Raw genomic sequence first — 22278 nt, forward strand, 5'->3', positions numbered from 1 at the left:
CGTTCATAACCGCCAAATTCAATCATCGAAAAGCACCAGTTACCAATAATTGATACTTCATCATGAACCAAATACTGGTGAAAAAGAATAATCATCATCTTCTTGTCCATGCCAGAAAGCACTTGTCTTCCAAGGCCTGATCATGAACCATCTGGCTTTGTCATACCTCCACCTCCCCTACACCTCCCTTCTCTATCCTCTATTCTATAACCTAAATCTAATTCTTTGGCCTAATACCAATGCCGTTCACGTTCCTGAACATGTAAACACCACTGGCGTCTTCATCTGCAACAAACTGGCAGCTTCTAAGACACTTCCATAACGATTTCCACATAGACTCTCCCTCGTACCTGTAGTGCTCTCCCATGACCTCTTTAATCGCCTTGGTGGCTTTTCTGGCGTTGTAGAATGGAATTCTCAGGACGTAGTGGTGCAAAACGTGAGTTTCAATGATATCATGGAAGATATGCTGACCAATGAAGCCAAAGTCACGATCTATAGTAGCAGCAGCGCCTCTAGCAAACGTCCATTCCTTTTCAGAGTAATGGGGCATACTAGGGTCTGTGTGCTGCAAGAAAGTAACGAAAACCAACCAGTGGTTGACCCAGAGCCACGGGAAGAACCAGTTGATAAGCACTGGAAAGGTGCCGACCATCCTAGAAGCTGTATAGACACCAGCTATGGTCGCCAAAATGCCGATATCGCTAAGCACAATGTACCAGAACTGGTGTTTATCAAAAATAGGCGATTTTGGAGCGTAGTGGGATTTGGCAAACCACGAAACTCCGGGAATGCTTTGACCAGTAGCGTTAGTAGCCAAGTAAAACTGCAAACCGCCAAGCTGCTGGAAAATAAGCACCGCCAAAGTGTAAATCGGCAGTTCCTCAACGATTTCGCCAACTCTGCTGGCCCCATGGTGCTCCACGTACTCTTCCTTAGTGTACGGAACGAAAACCATATCTCTGGTCAAATGGCCAGTAGCCTTATGGTGCTTAGCATGGGAGAACTTCCAGGAAAAGTAAGGAACGCCAAGGTACGAATGGAGAACCCAGCCAATAAAGTCGTTGACGTTCTGGAAGTCAGAAAAGGCGCCATGGCCACATTCATGGGCCAAGATCCAGAGCCCAAACCCGAAAAGACCAATGAGGTATGTCTGGAGCGTCCACAAGGCACCTCTAAGTAAAGTGGACTCCAAAAGGGGAATATAAGTGTTTCCTAGTTTTCCAATCACCACCATCATGGCGATATCACGAGCCACGTAGCCCAAGGAACGAAGTAACGACCGTTCATAGCAGTCTTTGGGAATGGCCAGTAAGATGTCTTTGATGGTGTAGTCAGGGACGTGGAAGGTACGTCCAAAGGTATCTTTGGTGGACAACGAGGCCGAGGGAGCGGAGGAGGCCTTGGAGAGGGTCGTAGTGGAAGAAGACATTGGTGGTGGAAGAAGGTTTGGCGTTGGTTGGTGGTGGGTATATGATGAGGCACCTGTCTTATCCGGATACTTGAGTTTTCCAAACCGCCAGGTTTGGGAAACGAAAGGGGTACCAAAATGGAGCTGAGGATCGGGAGATTCTGAATATGTGATTGGATTTGGGGTGGCATGGCTGGTTCGTTCAATATACCACCCTAAGCGGGTGGTATATTGGCTGCAATTTCCGGATAAGACAGGTGCGGGCTCATCGCAGACGTCAAAAACGTGAATATGCGAAATCGCTCGTTTTTTTCCACTGGGCCCGAATTTGGTCCCGCCTTGCAGCCGTTCAGAAAAGAGGCAATGGAAGGGGACAAGGATGGTGATATTGCAGGGTTTTCGGGGATTTAAAGAGGAAGAAGGCAGATTTTGAGAGGTTTTTAAGAGGTCTCTTAATTTTTTTAAGTGGCTTTTCAAAATCTGCCAATTTTTTTGGTTTTGGTGGTACTTTTTTTTTTTTTTTTTGTCTCTTTTTTTTCATTTGATGGGTCTTTTTTCAGCTGCAAAACGTTGGCCATTTTTGGCCATTTTTCTTTGTTTTTTCTTTGATTTTTCGTTTCTGTGTTTTTGCTTCGCCTCTTGGCTGAAAAAAGCCACCATCTTGCAAGAATTGTTATAATTGTTAAAATTGGAGCGTCGTTATTGGTGGAAATTTCGATCTGGTTGGCGTTTTTTAGTGTGGGTTTTTCTGGCGAGGGTTGGAGATTTTTGGTGGTTGAAGGTGGTGGAAAGTTGGAGGTGGAAGGAAAAAAAAAGGCAATTTTGGTCTTTTTGGGTTTTTTGGGTTTTCTCTGTTTTCTTCGTTTTTATGCTTTTCTCTTTTCTCTTTTATCTTTTCTCTTTTCTCTTTTTATGAAATCTGTTGATTCGACTTCTTCTGGTCTGGCCTGGTCAAAGCCTTTTTGGAGCTCACTGGACGAAATTGGACTGGTTCTGCTGTAAATGGTCTTTGTAGGTGGAGTTGTAAATAATTCATTTCTAATCTCTTCAAACTAAAACTTCCACTTGTCTTTGCTTAAAATGCTTAAGAGGTATATTTCAATGGCTGTGGACCTCCTTCTGTCTCTCTGGTGACTGGAAGAGCTGGTTCTTCATATCTTCATGAGAAATGTCTTTGAAGAGTGAAGCAATACCAGGGGCATTTTTGATGACTCTTTTGATTCTCCTGGGGCTCTTTTGATGCTTTTCGTTCAGCTGGACTTTGTTGAAATGGACATTGCTTGGGCTTCACCAGTCAGTACTGGTCAGTAGATGGAGATATGTGGAATGAGCTGGTGCCGTTGGAAGGCTTAATAGAAGGCTTCTTGCTGGTTCTTTGGGTGAAAGAGATTGAGCAATATGCTACTTTACGGCTTGGTTTGGTGGAACAGAAGTTGTGTTGGCTCTGGAGACATGGTTTGGTCTAGAAGCAGAGGAACTGGAAGAACGTTTAAGTCTCTGGGCATTAGGAACTGGTGGATTTCAAAGGACCGTAAAATCCAAACTTTCCTTGCTTTCTTTATTTACAGATTTTGAATTTTCTACTAAAATCGGGTACCGTTTAGTGAATCACAGTTTCTGTGTGAAGTTGACCAAAAGCTGAGAAACTAAAAAACACCTGTAAAAATCGAATTTCAAGAAAAAGTTAAGAAAAGTAACTTTATAGGATTCCCTGGATCCTTCTCTACGTCGTGGCGGTCTTTATTTTTGGATTGGACGTTTTTTGGTGGTTTTAGCTGGACCCACTGCTTCCACCAGTAAGACGAACCTTCGAAAGCTCCTCCCCAAATGCAAGAAACTATTGCTAGGGAGGTCTCAAGTAACATAGAGGAAGATAAAAACCACTGGAGTGCTTTTCTGACACTTTTTCGTGGAAAGCTTCCCTGAAACCTTCTCACTATGGAGGACCAGGAAAACCACAAACTATCTCCAGAAACAGACGTCTGGGAAGAAAAAGAACCAATAAGTCGTAAAGAGACAGTCCATTTAACCAGAAAACCACTTTAATTTTTTAATTTTCTTCAGTTTTCGTGGAGATACATCACCACTTACACTTCTTTTGCAGCCAGTCCATTGACCATCCAAACCAGAACCACCGAACAGCCAAAAAGAAATAACCTCCTTAAGGCTATTAAAGAGACTCTAAAAAGACCCCAGAAACCTTCCATAACTATGTGCTGTCTCGTGTGCTTCATTTACGAATCGTATCATTCTGAGAGTACCAATAATGAAGTTCCCATCGAAACAGCCATTGACAACCGAAAAACCCATAAAAGCCGCTTCATCCAAACAAACCAGCCAAGTTACATTCCCTCCCTTGTCGGCACCCTCCGGTCGCCAGGTGGGCGGCGTCGGCGTTGGTTTGGCATGTGAGCAGACCAACAACCAGCATTGTTAAGATTCCCATATGATACGGGGAAGGGAAGACCCAAAAGGAAGTTCAGGAAGAAGAGGATGTTTATTGGTAGGCTGGGAATGGAAAAAGAAGTGGGTTGAGGGAAAAAAGAGGTGTTTTACATGGACAGTTGGTGGTTGAGGGGGACCTAGGGAAGTGGTTACAAAGGGAAGTTTTAGAGGATACTGGAGGGTCAAGAAGGGACTTAGGGGAGTCTTCTGAGCCTGGTTAATGACGTGGTTGTCTTTTTTTGGACTTTTCAAGGATATGTGGCTGTTTGGGTGGAGGTGGTTGGATGGTACTGGTGAACTAGAAATGGACAGCTACTTTGTACAGATTTCATTGGATTGGGCAAAAAAGGCACTGGGGGATTAGAGGAAATGGTAATTTAGGGAATTGAAGGTTTTTGGAGGATTTGGGTTGGGTTTGCTGGAAATGGGTGGACGTTTATGGATGTTCAGTGGATGGTAATTGGAGAGTCAAAAGAGGCAACCCAAAGTGACCAAAACGGCTTAAAAAAGGAACAAAAAGGCTTCAATAGCATTTATTGATGCCTTTTTCATATATTTCAATTGTTTCTGGAGCCATTCCAGTTCATTTGACCACCTCTTACTGTTCCCTTCCAAAGCACCACTAAACCAGACATAGGTCCATGAAAACTCCACCAAAAATGCCCAAAAAACCACCAAAACTCGTCAAAACAAACAACAGGCCCTCCTCTTTCCCCCAATTGACCCCAGCTTCTCTCACTACCTCTCAACCTCCTTCTCTCCCAACCTTCCTCAACCAAGCATGAACATCCAAAAACCTCCACCAAATCCCACCAAAACCACTCCAAAACCACCACAAAAGCTTTCCCCACCCTAAAAACGGCATTGTCAAAACACCTCCACCTTCCTTTTTCTTCCTTCCTCTTCCCATTCGCCAAATCCACCTTCTTTCCAAGAAAACCACTAAATACACTTCTACATCCATTAACTCCACCAAAAACAGACCAAATCACGAACTTTTTGGATCGAATCGGCACGTATAAACGAGCTGAAAAAGGTAAAGTATCTAAACCGTGCAGAAAACGCAATCCCGAAAGGTTACGTATGGTTAGTTGATGTTGCTGCGAGTGATGTTACATCATGGAGGGAGGAACGAAGACGAAGAAAAGAAGCAGTAGAAATTTAAAAAAAGAGCTTTCTAAGCAAACTCCAGCCGTAGAGCTCACTGGCGGTGTTGTTTTCATCAAAATCGGACGTCTTTTGGTCGTTTTACCTTCCACTTTATCCCAAATCTAATTCATCACCAACACCTCCACAAACTGCAATACCCAAATCGCCACAAGACCACACCGACAACGCAGAAGAGCCCTGACCACCAAAAGCGGAAAACGGATGGTTCTACGATTTGTCTTGTCGCCGGTTTTGAGCCTTTTTCAGCCTTTCCATCTGTAGACTGCCTAATCTGGATAAGTCCCAAGCGACCAGCGCCAGAAGGTCACCAACAACCCCTAAACAACCGTGGATGGACTGAAGACATAGGAGAAGCGACTGGGAAGGAGTTGTATTTTTTTTGAACGTTTTTGGACAACTTTGGAAGGTTTTCCATGGAAATGCGTGAATCACATATATATCGCCAAAAGACATATCTAACTCACACAAAAGCACAAAAATACCAGGGTCCTTTGGTTCTAAATGTTCATTTCCTTCCCCCAAACAACCCCAAACAACCCTTCGGGTCGTTTGAGGTCGTTTGGAGGCTTACGACCGTTTCCAAGCCCTCTTCTAGACACCTCCACCAAACCAACCAAACCAGAAAGCGGGGCCACGGCACAAACCTCTCTCTACATCAGGACAAGTCTCTGGAAGGTTACGAGAAAATACACAAAAGAAAACAGCCGCCGCCTGAACCAATTTAGCCCATTGCACATGAAGACTCTAGACAAGGAAAGATGTAGATCACCACAACCCTTCCTGATGTCACACGAGAACGAAAATGGCCGCAAAAGGAAGGAGAAACAAAGAAGACGTGAATGAATGGGTTTTGGACGGATTTAGGTCGGGACAATAGGCAAAGAGATGGGACTGTAAGAGGGTTAGAGAGGATATAGAGAGAGGGAGCGTAAAAGGACGAGTAGGAATGGTGGGAAGCTGAAATTTGGAGTAGGGAAACTTCAAACGACAGGTAACAACAAGAAACAACCAAATCTGGTAAAACACGAGAAGGAGGGAATTTCACTGGGGTGTTTTACCGTGGAAGGATGTCTCTTTGGAGGAACAATGGGAAGCGAGATCTGGCGAGCTAAGCGATCTTCCGTGGACGGATATTCTGGGAAAGGAAGGAGGGAGACGACCCGAAGGGTCGAATCAGAATGGTATTTTTGGAGTTTCCAGTTTCATGAGTATACGAGGAGATGGGACGAGGGGGTGAAATGCCTGGCTCTGTAAGTATCTGGACAGTGGGGCGTCCAAATCAAATGGGAGTTGGACTACAGGGAAGAGCGTGCCTTGGAGCCCCTTGTACCGAAATATCTTCCTTCTTCGTCTACGGCTGAAGAAGACATTTCCTTAATGAGGAAAGGTTGCAAAAAAAAATGGTGAGCGCCACGGCGACGCACGGCCTGCATATAAGGCGCACGTCGCATGCCAAAATTCCCATTGTCCATCCACCCACCTGCACTCCGACGCACCTCATTTTTGCCTATTCGGGAAATGTTGCAAAAACTGCCCTCCTCCAACCCAGAAAAACCGCCCAATACCCTCTTTTGCCCACTTCTGAAACACATCCACATCCTGCAAACACAAAATACAAGCCCGCCGCCGTGCAGATCCACCTCCCTCCCCACCTTTCCCAGGTATATAAAGCCCTCCAGATTCCCACCAGTCTTTCCTCTCCATCATCCTCTTTACCTTCGTTATGAAATACTCCACCCCAACCCTCTTGGCCATTCTCGCTTCCGCCTCGTTCGTCTCCGCCGCCCCCACCGCCGTGGAGGCCGACTTCTCCCACCAGTTGGTGAAAAAAGACGACGTTGCTGACGCTCTTTCCATCTTGGACGAGATTGCCTCTCTTAACCACAAGAGATCGTTGGCTGAAGACGAAGGCGAGCTCAACGAGCTCTCCAAACGTGCCGACAACTTGCTTGGCGACTTGCTTTCGGCTCTTTCCAGTTCTGGCATTATTGGCAATGTGTGGCACATTTTGACTACCGATGAGCAGTTGAAGGGTGTTTTGGGCGATTTGATCAGATCGGCTGTCAGAGGCGCCATTGCACAAGGTCCAGCTTTGATTAAGGCTGTGTGGCAGTCTGGGTTGCTCCAGCAGGTGTTCAGCGATATCTGGAACAGTCCAGAGTTGAGATCTGCTCTTTTCAATGCTGCCAAGGCCATTTTCTCTTCTGGTCTTAACCTTTTGAGAGCTTTCTTGGCCAACAGGAACTCTGGTAACCAGAAGAGGGAAGCCGAAGCTGCTGCTGTTGAAGAATTCAATTTCAACCCAGATGTCTACTACGACAAGAGAGATCTCTTGGACGTTGCTAAAACTGTGGTTACTGCTATCAAGAACACTGGAATTGTCCAGAACCTCGTCAAGAAGGCTCTTGCCGACCCCCAGGCTTCCATCAGCTTCTTGACCAGTGCTCTTAAGAACGGTGTGGTTGTCGCTAGAGACGTCTACAACTGGTCTAAGGACAATGGTGTGTTGCAGGCTGGTATTGACTTTATCAAGAAGAATGGACCTACTTTTGCCAAGGACATTGCCAACTTTTTGGGTGGAAAGATTACCAATGGTGAAGCCAAGGTTGCTGATATTGACAATGCCGATGGAGGTTCTTCTGGCACTTCTACGGCTTCGACCAAGCAGAAGAGAGAGGCTGTGGCTGAGGCTGCTGTGCCTACCACGCTTGTTCAGAAGAGACTTTATTAGTCTGGCCGGTCTCTAGCTGGGTTAGAGAGTTTGCATACCCGTTCTTCGACGTTTTTTTTTCGGTAATATGAGTAGTTAATAAAGGACCCTGACGAAGGAAGGGTTCTGATAGCAGATGGTGTAGTTGAGAAAGAGCACTGACGAAGGAAGTGCTCTGACAATGTAGATGAAGTAGTTAAGGCAAAGAACCCTGACGAAGGAAGGGTTCTGACAGTGCAGAAGAAGTAGTTAATGCAAGAACCTTGGAAGGGTTCTGATAATGCCGTTGAAGTAGTATTGATTTTAAACCAAGGATGGACACTGTAAAGCCTGAAGGAAGGGTCTTGATGGTTCTGGAAGTGCCAAGTAGTAGTTGAAGAAAGAACCCTGGAAGGGTTCTGACTATGCCAATTAGTAGTTAAGGCAAAGACCACTGACGAAGAAAGTGGTCTGTCAATGCCGTTGAAGTAGTATTGGTATTAATCATGGTAGTGCTACTTGGAAACCTGACTAAGTAAGGGTTCTGATAATTCCATGGAGTAATTGGAGCAAAAACCCTTTTAATGCTCTGAAAATGCTATTGAAGAGTTGAAGAAAGAACCCTGGAAGGGTTCTGTTAATGCCGTTGAAGTAGTTAAAGAACACTGGAAGTGTTCTGATAACGCTACCTACTTAATGGAATTAAGTCATATCAAAGCTGACGAAGAAAGGGTTTTGGTAATGCCAATGAAGTAGTAATGGTTCTACTTTAATGATGGACTGTAAGGCTTGATGAAGGAAGTGGTCTGGTAATGCCATTGAAGTAATAAGAAGCTGATGAAGGAAGGGTTCTGACAGTGCCGTGGTACTACTTATGTTTTCTTCATTGAAGTAGTTGAAGAAACTCTGACAATGTCATAGAATTTGTATTGGTATTAATCTAGCATTGTCACAAAGAAGCCTGAAGGAAGGGCTCTGTCAATATGAATTATGACACGAACACTGAAAGTGTTCTGCTGATGTAATTGAGTACTAGACAAAGAACACTGATGGTTGCCTGAAAATGCACTGGTATTATTTAAGGCAAGAACACTGAAAGTGTTGAGTTGATGCCACTGAAGTGTTGTAGTAGTACTGATTCAAGCAGGTACTATGAAATGACAGAAACTAATTCAAGCAAACTCACTGAAAGTGTTCTTATAGTCCATTAAGTAGTTATACAAAATTATTGAAGTTGCTCTGATAATGCAATGGAGTTGATTTTATCAAGAACACTAAGGAGTTTTGTTGGTACCATGAATTATTTTCTTGACAGTGACAAAGGAAGTGTTCTGACAGTGCTCTGATATTAGTACCTAATTAAACGATAGTTCTAGCAATACAATGATATTAATCTTTCAGTGTTCTGATGACGCCATTGAAGTGGAAATTATATTTAATTGGCATTGACATCAAAGTGTTTTAATGAGCCCTCCATGGAGTAACTTTCAAGAGGGCAGATAAAGCTACTGTCTTGAAAAACACAGTAAAGATCATCTCTAATTGAGAGGATTTAATGCCATTGAGGTTTTGGCCAAGTTACACAAAACCCCACGATTTTCTGGTGATACCGTTGCAGCAATTACACAAACTGTAACACACTCACATTGCATTATCTCTCCAATTACACAAACTGTACCAAGGGTCCGACAATTACATTAAAGTGGCGGTGAAATGACAGGGTAATGACCTTAAAGGAACTGACCAGCTGGAGTATTTAGGTTAAGTGAGTACTGGCCAAGGAAGAGAGTGTGATGATATCTTACACACTGAAGAGAGAGAAACCGAGTAAATGCCAGTTGACGAAGTTTCTTTTAGTTTCTTACTTTTTTAGGTTCCTAGAATTTTGAACAATCTCTAAGGTTCTTCTGGGTTTCTTTCTTCCTTAGTTCACTTGTTTCTGTTGTTGCTCCTAGAAACCAATTTGGCTCTTGAACTGCCTTTTGAATTTGATAGTTCTCTTTCACTGCTCCTCCAGAACCCCAAATTGAACTCTCCCAAAATCATCATTTCCTTTATCTTTAGCTGCCAATCACCAAGAGTGGTCCTCTTACAATCGCCTACAATCCAGCAACCATTCTCCTTTGCTTCCCTTTCCTTCTCTCATCTCTCCAGCCTCTCTGAGCCACCTCCAGCCCCAGCCAAGTCTTCCTTAAGACATTCTTGGGGATTTCTCCAGGAAAGAATCCAGATCTGCCAATTGACGTTCATTTACAGATATAGACTTTGAAAGTCTAGAAGCTCCCGTTCTGCCATTTTTTTTTGCAGCCACTCACTTTCCAAAAATAACAAAAACCTGAGGTGATGGGAAAAATTGTGGCTTAACTTTCTTCGAAGGGGGGCTTTCCGTTCTCGTCGTTCAAGCACACAAAATGTGTTTGCTGGCTGTGCTTTTTTTTACGAATCCGGATACGAGATTGTTATGGTGACGTTTGCAGATCCCAATCTGGATAAAGGCGTTCGAACTGCCACAAAACGTGCCCCTTAGGGTTCAGAAGGAAAGGGAGACGGTGGATTTCGATGGTGGGAAACTACTGTGGTGTGAATTATTGCCTGTTTAGGCAATGTAGGTTGTTGCATGACGCACATGCACAAGGGTGCATAACAAAGGTTCTCCTTTTGGCGAATCTTCTATCGAATGCGGAGAAGGAGTCATTGTGTGCGACATTAAAGGCACGTGACATAAGTCACGTGGAGACATTCCATCATTCCTCATTAATGTCCTAACTTAATTCCCCCCGCGACATACATTGCCGCTCCTTCCCCGACCTCCGCCAGATGCCTTGTCCGGACACTCTTTACAGATATTATTATGCCAGTTTAAATGCCGAAACGCAAGTTAAGGGCGAAGGGTCATGTGTAAGTATACACGTGATGTAAACACTAGAAAAGGAGAGCGACATTGTCTTACGGCAATTACACGTGTTTACCCGAATTGGGAAAAGTCACGTGGACGCGTGTCTCTTTTTTATTTTTTTACACTTTTTTATTTTTAGAGAAATCCGAGCCCTCGTATGTTGCCCGATTTGCATGATTTTGGAAGAATCAGAGTCAAAAATAATTGGCACGAGGTGGTCGTGTGGGGATCATAAAGAGGGAAATGAATTTGTTGAATTGGTTGATTTCTAAAGATTTATAGATTTCTAAAGATTTATAGATTTCTAAGATTTCTTTAGTTAGGTGAATTCAGCCGGTTTGGGAGACTTCAAAAATGGGTGTAAATTGGGGAATTTCGAAGCGTTGAAAACCTCGAGAAGGCATAACCCCAGGAAGAATAACCAGAAACTTAAAGAACTCTTCTCCAAAAGTATCAAAGTTTCATCAACATCTCTTTTTCTTTAATGTTTCCTTTTTACAGCTTAAAACTTTCAAATCAACAAAAACTGCTTTTTTCAGGGATTCCCCAAAAGACACTAAACAACCAGAAGTCCTTGGAAAAGAAAGATCTCAAGATAGCTCTTATCGTTCTATCTCAATTAGTTCAAAAGATCACAGCATTCCAAAGGAACAGAAGTTGTCTAAATAAAGATGTCTTAATGAAGATCTCTTCATTTTCTTAAGATATCTTCATTTCTTAAGATATCTTCATTTCTTAAGATATCTTCATTTCTTAAGATATCTTCATTTCTTAAGATGTCTTCATTTCTTAAGATGGATTTTGGATGGATAAGGTCCACCGTAAGTCTCCATGAAACCGAGACATGTTGAGTGAAACCTAACTTTGTTCAAAAGTACCGTAAAATCCACTCTCTCTTTCAACCAATGGATAACCATCGAGCCACCGAAAGAACCCAGAAAAACTATTGCTTTTTTTTGGATTTCTGCGTTTGGGCACCTTTTGATTTCAACTGCTCTTGCTATTTCGTAGTCGTCACTGTTTCTTCACCTCCAGTGACTTTACACCCAGAAATCGAATAAAGCCAGCCTTATTTTCCACAGAAGCAAAACCGAGCAATTCCTTTGCCCTCTCAATACGTAAAGAGCTTCATTATTCTGGACCTAATTTCTTGCCATGTCAAGAAATTAATTGGTGTTCCAGACACCCATGAGATCCATCTTGCTGTGTTTTCTAGCGTGAGAACTTGAAGGAACAATGGAGAAGACTTAACTTCAGCAGAGGATGTCTTAGACTCAACGAGTCCAGAAAATGTCTGAGGGCGTCTTTCTTGACTCCCAACTTGATCCCTTTAAATAGGCGAAAACAGGAAGTAGTCAATTTTCATCATTTAGGCATTCTTTGGAATCAGTGACCTTCTGCCTTCTTTTTAAGAAGCCCCAAAAGCTGTTTTATTTGTTCAATTGCACGAACAACGCCAGAAGAGCAATAGCCACCTCCAGGCGTTTCAGAATTCCTTCTCAGACCTTCCAGGGTTCTCATCCACTTCCTTTTGAATAAAGAAAGGGTTTATTAAGCCTCTCAAGGCCTTCCAGAGCTTCCAAGATTTTCAAGACTTCCAAGGCCTTCCAAGGCCTTCCAAGTTCTTAAAGTTCTTCAAGTTCTTCAAATTCTTAAAGTTCTTCAAACTCTTCCAGGCCCAGCCTCTCAGGCCTCTCAAGGCTTCTAAGATTTAGGATTTCCAGGTTTTTTAAGTTTTCCAGTATTTCAAGCTTTTTATTCCTTTTCATCCTTTCCAGTCTTTCAAAACTTTCCACGATATCCAGAAATTCATATCATTACCTCCTTTCCAGCCTCTGGAGTTCCTCCAGTTCTCGAAAGGCTGGAACCTCCAGGCCTCTCAAGTTCCTCCAGTTCTCTCAAGACTTTCCGTCATTTCCAGGCCCTACAGTCTTTCAAGGCCTTCCAGGCCTCTCAAGACTCTCAAGTTTGTCAAGTTCTTCCAGGCCCAGCCTTTCAAGGCCTTCCAGGCCTCTCAAGGCTTCTAAGTCCCGCCTCTCGACTCCTTTCGGGCCCTCCAGGCCCTCCAGGACTCTCGAGGCGGCCCAAAACGCCCTCCAGCTCCTCTTCTTCTCCTTGCACAACTCATTCGTCTCTTTCCACCTTCCAGGATGCCCCAAAACAGTCACCACACAACAAAACGCCTCTGCCAAAAGACAAAAACACCGGAAAACCGCCTGCTTCGTCCCGCCAAACACCCCATCCATCTGGAGCCACACAAAATGCACCACAGCACCGGCAACAAACCCTAAAACGTGCACTCCCCAGACTCCAATGTGATTCTCGTCATATAGCCTGATAAGTGGAGTATCTGGGATCGTAAAGTATACCAAAAGCACCATTCCAAGGCTGTAGGTGCCGTAAACAAAAAGAGCAGAGTTTGGAGGCACCAAAACAAAAAAAACCATGCTGAAACTGACCAGGATAGCCAAAACAGCCCATCCAAAGCGTTTCCTCTGTTTTGGCTCCACCCCATTGAAATGGTAAAAGAAAAGCACCAACAACGAAAACGGCGCCATGAAGCGGAATTTCCCAAGCACAATGGCCAAGTTTAGAACACTGGCAGACCGGTTTTTCATATATACCAGAAGTAGAAAAAGACGTATAAAAGCAGCACCAAACGCCACCAAAACCATCGTTTTGTGGCCAATAACCGTCCCCAAAAGCGCCGAGAAGCCGAGAAACCAGATATACACCAGTTCCACAAGGGTGGAGCCCGGCAGAACTTCTCTTTCGATTTTAAGGACGGTTTCGACGCTTGGCGAGAAAATGATGAATCCGGACAAAAGGAACGTTGCGATCATGGCTTTGTTTTTGAACGGCTGGTCCCACGAGCGGAGGTCGCGGATGGGGTTGGTTAGTGGAGGCTCCATGGTTGAGTTGGGGGAGGAAATTGGAGTTTTGGTTGCTGGTTATAGATAAGCTATATACAGGAAAATCAACAATTTAGGGATTATGTGCAGGTCCACAGTGGAATATTTTGGATTTACGGTACTCCAGGGGCCCTGGCGTGGTCTGGGATTGGCCGTGGAGATGAAAGAAGTGAATTCAAGGGGCTTCCGGGGGTTTAAATATAGGGGAAACCGAGATTGGTGCTTCTTTTGGTCCAGGTCACGTGACCATGACGTCATATCAAGACCAAGAACGAAAAGCACTTCTTTCTGGCCTGGCATAGTTGGAGGTGAATGGGAAGGGAGTGTTGGCGTGGGATCTAGAATAGGATGGCTCGAAGGAAGCGGTTTGGAGGGATTTGGATGGAGGGAGGGAAAAAGACCCGTGCACCAGCTTACCCCAGGCCACTGAACCCTCCAACAAATCCACCATTTCTTAAGGGATGTGTAATGTTGGGGGTAGCGTTGGGTAGCAGGAGGCGCGGGGAGTTCTGTGGTGTTTTCAGAATTTTGGTGGCGGCTTTATGTCCCGAGATATAGTAGAATACGTTTCTCACATAGTTAACACCAACCCCAACCTGGAAAAGTCAATAAAGAGAGGTAGACAAACCTTGGAGGGCTATGTTAAATTTTTGTAGAAGATATTTGAATTCAAAGGTTTAAATGTCGTTGTTTTTGATGATAAAAAAAACTTACCATGGTCAAGTTTCGTAGTTTCTCGAATAGTAGAATACATGAATGGATAATAGGATTATGATTTACTTCCTTCACGTCGATTTATAACAAAGAGATCTCTCTTTTTATTTTCACGCCTTCGAAGCTTCGAGACTGAAAGCCAAAACCAATCATACATCTTAATTTGAACTTCTCAAGTGGAATCCTTTCAATTTTTGGCTTTTTCAATTTCCCCAAAATACCCTTCAGAACTTCCACTTCTTCTTCACCTAAAACTTCCTCATTCCTCGTAAGCTTCAAACTAAACTCTCTCCATTCCACTTCACTTGAAACTTCCTCGTTCCTCGGAAGTTTCAACTGAAAGCAGAACCGATTGTATTTCTTCCTCATAGCTCCAAGTCTATCCTTTCATTTCTAGCTTTTTATTCCACTGAACATACACGATAAAGGTTTCCGGACCAATGTCCAAGAAAGATATCAGCACCATCTGATAACTGTTCCCATTTAAATAACACCTAGTTGCATCAGACACCAACAAGAAGCTGCAGACACCTCTATCTTGGTTGAGGAGCATCTAATGGACCTAAGCCTGCTTCCTACTTTTCAACGTTCTTCTTTCAACTCTTTAAACAATAAACACATGAGGGTACATGTTAATATATCCTACGAAATCTTTACCTCATAGAAACGTCAATAACACCTTAGACTGTAAACCCAAGTGTTTCAAGTGTCTGGTCCATGGAATGGTGAAGTAGAGGCAAGGCTTTGGCCAAGAGGTCACAATAAACAACCTAACACTGTCCAAATGGGAAGTGGAGCTAATAATGCCACTGGTCGAAGAAAACTGAAATTTACAAAAGGTCAAGCTTTGAAGTTGTCTTCAAGATCTTCTTCTGGATTTTAAACTCTTCTCAATCTTTTGGCTTTCAATTGAAACCAAATATGATTAAAAGAAGATTAACAGAAGATTAAGCAGAACTTTCAGCAACTGATTGAAAACAGCAGAAAAAAAAGAGTAAACCCTTGGATTTTTTTTGTGCTTTTTTTCTAGAGATAAAAAGAGCTCTCACTTAATTCTGGTCTTCGTTCGTTGGACAAAGTTAAATAAAATTTGATGAAACCTGAAGAGGGCACTTTTGAAGAGGGTATGAGTTTGCTTCCCAAAATAAATTGACGGCTTGGGGACTTTAAAAAACGTTGAAACATAAAATAGAGATCTATTATTGGTGAATTTGTTTTCTTTGGAGCTTCTGAGACCTTCAATGGACTGCCTTTGCTTATGCTTCTTCAGAACATGAAAACCCCAAGAATCTCCAATTAAAGTTGCCAAAAAAAGCGTAAAACGACCACTTTTGACTATCATATATAGCTAAATAAGTCTGGAAACCCTTTAGAACCTTCACCAACCTCTCTCCATCCAAATCAATACGCCTTTTCTTCTTCTGGCTGCTTCCAATTTGCACCCAACCGTTTTCCCACCCTTTTCGTCCACGGAACGTTCGGAAGCCACCAGATGTTCAAAGACCCACCAATCCACCACTTTCCACCTTTATTTCATAAAATCCCTTAAAAACCCACCCAAAACGGGTACTTCCTTCTGGAGTACCAAAAGCCACACTTGAACCCCCACAAAACCGCCAAAACGGCGCCTTTTTCGCCCAAAAAGCACCACCACCAAGCCACCGCCCCAAACATCCCCTCAACCTTCTACATACTCTTTTTATTCACTCTTTCCCTTGTTTCATCGAAAAACATCAAATTTGCAACCGTGCTTATATGCTTTGCTTATATGCAGTACATTAACATCAGTAACACCCACCCATCTCCCGAACCACCCATTTTCTCCCGAAAGCAACTCATTTACCGTAATATTCCACCGTAAACACCCCCATTTCATGCCCTCCCGGCCTCTTCCCGGCTGCCGCCGTGAAAAGGCCTGGGAGGGCTATTTTTCACACCCGTACACCACGAATTTTTCACTCATCAGATCCACCAATTCCAACTTCCACCGCCATGTTCCTCCACAGCTTGCCACGAACCGCCCGTGTGGCGCTCAAACGCAGCGTGGGAATAGCCAGAACCTTAAACAGTGTACTGGCCCTTTCCCGGCCGTTTTCGACCACTTTTTCACCCCAAAACGAGCTAAAGACGATTCCCAAAACATACGAAGAAGAAAAGCTCGTAATCGACGAAATCAACAAGAAACTCCCTGAAAAAGATCTCGCCAGCTCCGCCCGCCTCAGAAATATCGGGATCTCGGCGCACATCGACTCAGGCAAGACAACCTTCACGGAAAGAGTGCTTTTCTACACCGGCCGTATTAAGGCCATCCACGAAGTCAGAGGAAGGGACGCTGTGGGCGCCAAAATGGACCACATGGACTTGGAACGTGAGAAAGGTATCACCATTCAATCTGCAGCCACTTACTGTTCCTGGGACAAGGACGACAAGGCGTACCACTTCAATTTGATCGATACGCCTGGCCATATTGACTTTACCATTGAGGTGGAGCGTGCCTTGCGTGTTTTGGACGGTGCTGTGCTTGTGGTTTGCGCTGTGAGTGGCGTCCAGTCACAGACGGTGACCGTGGATAGACAAATGAGACGGTACAATGTTCCCAGAGTGACATTTATCAATAAAATGGACAGAATGGGTGCTAATCCGTGGAGAGCGATTGAACAAATCAATGCTAAATTGAAGACGCCTGCTGCGGCGATCCAGGTGCCTATTGGCGCTGAAGAGAACTTAAAAGGTGCTGTGAACATTATCGACAGAGTTGCACTCTACTACGAGGGTTCCCAAGGTGAACTTGTACGCACAGCCGAAGTTCCAGAAGACTTGCAAGAGCTCGTGGAAGAAAAGCGTGCTGTTTTGATTGAAACGTTGGCCGACGTGGACGAGGAAATCGCCGATCTTTACTTGGAAGGCGAGGAACCGTCCGTAGACCAAATTAAGCAAGCTATAAGAAGAGCTACGATTGCCAGAAAATTCACCCCAGTGCTTATGGGCTCTGCGTTGGCTAACAAGGGCGTGCAGAGCGTTTTGGACGCTGTGGTGGACTATTTACCACAGCCAAACGAGGTCTTGAATACTGGTTTGGAGCTTATTGAGAAGGAAGAGAAACCCATCAACTTGGTGCCTTCTTCGGCTGAAGATTTCGTTGGTTTGGCGTTTAAACTTGAAGAGGGAAGGTACGGCCAGCTCACCTACATCCGTGTGTACCAGGGAAAGCTCAAAAAAGGCGGTTTCATCAACCACCTCAAGTCTGGAAAGAAGGTCAAGGTTTCACGTTTGGTCAGAATGCACTCCAACGATATGGAGGACGTGGACGAGGTTGGCGCTGGCGAAATCTGTGCTACTTTCGGTGTGGATTGTGCTTCTGGCGATACGTTTATTAGTCAGAACTCAGATCGTCATATCACCATGAGTTCTATGTTTGTGCCAGAAGCTGTTATATCTCTTTCGTTGACGCCTAAAGGGAAAGAAACCACGCAGTTCTCCAAGGCCATCAACAGGTTCCAAAAGGAGGATCCTACGTTTAGGGTCCATTTTGATTCAGACTCTAAAGAAACGATTATTTCTGGAATGGGCGAGCTCCACCTTGAAATCTACGTGGAAAGAATGAGAAGAGAATATGGCGTTGACTGTATCACTGGAAAGCCCCAGGTCACTTACAGAGAAACCATTACAGCCCCCATGAACTACGACTACACCCACAAAAAGCAGTCTGGAGGTGCTGGCCAGTACGGACGTATTATGGGCGAAATGAAGCCTTTGGGCGAGAAGAACGAGTTGACTCACCACGTTGTGGGTGGAAAAATCTCCGAAAAGTACCTTGCTGCTTGTGTTAAGGCCTTTGACGACTGTTTAGAGAAGGGTCCTTTGATTGGACACAGAGTGATGGGCGTGGGAATGCACATCAACGATGGACAGATCCATATTGTGGATTCTTCTGAGTTGGCGTTCCGTTTGGCTACGTATGGAGCGTTTAAGCAGACCTTCCTTCAGTGTAAACCAGTGATTATGGAGCCTATCATGTCTGTGGAGATCACAGCGCCTCTTGAAGCACAAGGAGCAGTTGCTGGGCTTGTGAATAAATTGGGAGGACTTATTATCGATACGGGAAATACGTCAGATGAAGTTACCATGACTGCTGAGTGTTCTTTGCATCTGATGTTTGGTTTTTCGTCGTCGTTGAGAGCTATGACTCAGGGTAAGGGAGAGTTTACGATGGAGTTTTTGAAGTATGCTCAGACGTCGGCTCATTTGCAGAAGGAGTTGATTGCGCAGGCGGAGAAGGAGAGGCAGAAGAAGAAGTAAGCCAGAACTTCCGAGAGAATTGAAGTTCCGAGGAACGAGGAACTTCAATGATCGAGGAGGTTCTGGCGTGAGGGTTTGGCTGGAGAGTTCTGAGGAACGAAGAACTCTCAAGTGAAGTGGAATGGAGAGGGTTTGAATGAAACTGACGAGGAACGAGGAAGTTTCAAGTGAAGTGGAATGGAGAGATTGAATGAAACTGACGAGGAACGAAGAACTCTCAAGTGAAGTGGAGTGGAGAAGGTTTAGTTTGAAACTGACGAGGAACGAGGAAGTTTCAAGTGAAGAGATTGAATATGGAAATTCTGAGGAACGAGGAAGTTTCAAGAAGTTTGGAGAGTGGAAGTTTGGATAGTGGAAACTTGAAGATTGAAAATTGAAGATTGAAAATTGAAACTTTAAGATTGAAGTTTGAACATTGAAAATTGAATATTGATCATTGGAGATTGAAGATTGGAAGAACTTTCAAGTGAACTTTCAAGTGAATTGGAAGGTGGAAACTGAATATGGATGTTTTAAATTGAATGTTCTGAGGAACAAGTGAAGATGGAATTACTAAGGAAACGAGGAACTTTCAATCTTGGAGTTTCAGTAATTTCAATTTTGGAAGCTTGGAAATTGGAAGATTGAACGACTAAGAGAGTTCCATGGAATCGATTGTTTGTGGTTCTGGTAATTGAACTTTGAGATTCCAAGACATTGAGAGTATGAAAGATTGGAACTTCTAATGAATTCAACTTTTGAAGAATTGAGAGGTTGGAACTTCCAAAGAAAACCAGAGGTTCCAAAGACTTGGGAAGTTTTGAAGCAAAAAAATCAGACCTTTCACCATCTCAATTTTGGTTTCGCTATCTCGAGAAGTTCAACATTGGAAGCTTTTGGAATTCGTGAATTTCTTCAATTTTGGTATTTTCTGAATTCTTGGACTTCGAAACTCATCAATTCTTGATATCTGTGAGCTTTGCAACTTTTTCTTGAAGTCTCATTATCTGAAGCTTTGAAACTTTCATGATTCTTGAGTTCCCAAAACTTTCCATCTTTGAGAATCAGAAACTTCTGAGTCCCCCCAGTTCTGTGATCTTGATGTTTCCACAAATCTCCAACTTTGAACCCCTCAAGCTTCGATTTCTTCAAATCCAGATTCCTCAATATTGGAACTTCCGAAACTCCTATATTCTTTGATTTCCCAGATCTCGAACTCCCCAGACTTCCTCCATTTTCAAATCTTGAAATCTCCAAAATCCTCCTTCCATTTCCTTCCTTCCTCCTTCTCCTTCCTTCATTCTTTTCCTTCATTCCCCCGGCCTTTGCCAGGCCTTAGATCGTGTAAATAGAAACATCGAATTACTTATGAAAGTCGTAGGCAGTTGGAAGTTGAATAAGAAGAAAGGTCAATTTAAACTATGGATTTCTTGAAAACACATAAATAACTGAAGAAGCTGAACAAGAAGTGAAGCAGTTTCGATGGCAAAGTGCCAAAAAAAGCTGTAGACAAAGTAATTACTTGTATAGATAGTGTACTTCTTACTATAGATAAGGTACTTAGTAGTATAACTCAAGTACTTACTACTATTGATAAAGTACTTACTTAGCATAGATCAACTACTTCGTACTATAAGTACTTTAAACGTTGAGTTACCAGTACACTAATACATGAAGTACTTACCAAAGACAGAAATATTACTAGTGTTGAGAAAGCACTAACTAGTACACATGTACTAACTACTAGAGATGTATACTTACTATAGATAAACCAGTATAGACAAAGTGCTTAGTGGTATAGAAGTACCAACTTACTACTGTGAATGTTGTACTTACTTAGTATGGATAAAGTCCACAGAGATAGAGTATTCACTACTTACTTACTACGATAACTAACTGTGTACTTACTAGTATAGATATAGTACTTGGTAGTATCAGTGTGTACTTACTAGAGACAGACAAAGTACTTATTAGTAGAATAGACAAGGTACTTGGTAGTATAGATAAAGTACTGGGTAGTATACTACTGTGGATGTATTTACTAGTATGTGTCTACTTAGTATAGGTATACTACTTACTACTATAGGCAAAGTAGTATAGATATACATACTTACTTCTTAGTATAGATAAAGCACTCACTTACTACTAGAGATGTGTACTTACTGGTATACATGAATACGTTCTACTGTAGATGTTAACTTGGTGGTATAAAGGAATTTCTTTTTTGTGTAAAGAAAGTACTTAGTAGGATAGATAAGCATTTAATTCTTAGTATAGATAAAGTACTTACTTACTACCATAGATGAAGTATTTGGTAGTAAAAGAAAGTACTTGGTAATATAGATAAAATAGTTACTTCTTAGTATAGATAAAGCACTTACTAATATAGATATAGCACTTACTACTGTAGATCAAGTACTTCTCAGTATAGATAAAGTACCTCTTACTATAAACGATTTACTACTGTGGATATAGTACTTACTTCCTAGTAAAAGTAAAATGTTCACTAGTAGAGAGGTAGACGTACTACCGTAGATTAACTACTTACCAGTATAGACGTGTGCTTACTACTACATCTTTATGCTTACTATAGATAAAGCACTTAGTAAAGTACTTCGTACCATTAACGTTTACTTACCAGATGTGTACTACCCTAGATAGAGTACTTACTATAGATAAAGTACTTACTGCTGTTAATGACTGTAGGTATGTACTTGGTAGGGTGAATGTGTACTTACTGGTATATATGTATATACATAAAACGCTTACTAGATATGGTACATTTTCTAGGAAGTCAAGTGCCTTCATTCATTCTTCATTATAAAGGCTGTTCAGGCGGACGATTCTTGTGTTAAAGGAGACAGACATTGGTTCTTTGTTCATGGCTTTTTCAGTATATGAGACTTTATAGGTATACTTCTTTCTACCCAGAACATCCCACTTCCATCCATACCACTTGAAGTTTGAGTCTTGGAAGTGGCTGTGTTCCCAGAAACATAACTGAAGTTCCAATAAAGATATTTCTTAGCTATTGGGTTGTTCTTGGTTCCTGGTTCCTTGAGACCACTTCGTTCCATGAGATGTCTCTTGATCAGTTTATAAAATAGAAAACACTGAAGCATTTCTTTGAGGTTCTTTATTGGTTTCTGGAGTTTTCCTTTTTCTTACGTTCTTTTATAGTGTAATTAGTAGTAGCTACATCATCTTGGTAGCTCTATAAGCTTTTTGTAGAAAATACATAGTCTTATGTAACATCTCATTCTGGGCTTTATCCTGGCCAAAAAAGGTATCATTAACGTCGAAAATCCATTTAATTTAAATAATCCAGCTGACTTCACCTTTGGAGTTGTTTTCTTTAAAAATTAAGAGACTTCCTTGAGACGCTTCTTAGTCCTAAGAGACGTCACTTACTTCCATGAGATACCTCTCAGTTCTCTCTAAACCGCCACCAAAGACAAAACCCACTTGAATAATTCCATGAATCTTTGACCCTTCTGGTTCTTCTCTTCAAAAATAAACAGACTTTCTGTTTATGCTTATCGGTTCCTTGAGACCCCTCTCAGTCCTCAAAGAGGCCTCTTACTTCTCCCAAAACCACCAATAAAAACACCTTCAAATCCTCAAATCCAAGAAATTAACCTCTAAAAAACCACCTCCTTTGCTTCTTTTCTTCATCTCGTCCCTCTATCACCTCCTCTGGTTGGCTGCAAATGAGCACTACCAACGACGAAAAGCTCCATGAACAACCAGAAAAACTAAATAA

At 42.8% G+C, this 22278-nt stretch overlaps 3 protein-coding genes across 3 annotated transcripts; 2 read left to right on the forward strand and 1 right to left on the reverse strand. All coding sequences in view use genetic code 12, as the record gives it.

Annotated features, from left to right (window-relative positions):
• Positions 1–217: 217 nt before the first annotated feature.
• FAD3 (Fad3p) lies at positions 218–1432 on the reverse strand (the record flags this gene model as incomplete). The annotated part of the gene is made up of 1 exon (XM_025488119.1): positions 218–1432. One exon carries the CDS (start codon positions 1430–1432, stop codon positions 218–220), a length of 1215 nt encoding a protein of 404 aa, XP_025341927.1.
• Positions 1433–6749: 5317 nt separating this feature from the next.
• On the forward strand, positions 6750–7757 carry OP4 (Op4p; the record flags this gene model as incomplete). Its single annotated transcript, XM_025488120.1, has 1 exon — positions 6750–7757. The coding sequence occupies one exon, from the start codon at positions 6750–6752 to the stop codon at positions 7755–7757; it is 1008 nt and encodes a 335-aa protein (XP_025341928.1).
• An 8472-nt stretch (positions 7758–16229) lies between these two features.
• On the forward strand, positions 16230–18536 carry CXQ85_004505 (uncharacterized protein; the record flags this gene model as incomplete). The annotated part of the gene is made up of 1 exon (XM_025488121.1): positions 16230–18536. One exon carries the CDS (start codon positions 16230–16232, stop codon positions 18534–18536), a length of 2307 nt encoding a protein of 768 aa, XP_025341929.1.
• Positions 18537–22278: the final 3742 nt, after the last annotated feature.

Source organism: Candidozyma haemuli, assembly GCF_002926055.2.
Source record: "Candidozyma haemuli strain B11899 chromosome Unknown G_2014730914, whole genome shotgun sequence".
NCBI lineage: Eukaryota > Fungi > Ascomycota > Pichiomycetes > Serinales > Metschnikowiaceae > Candidozyma > Candidozyma haemuli.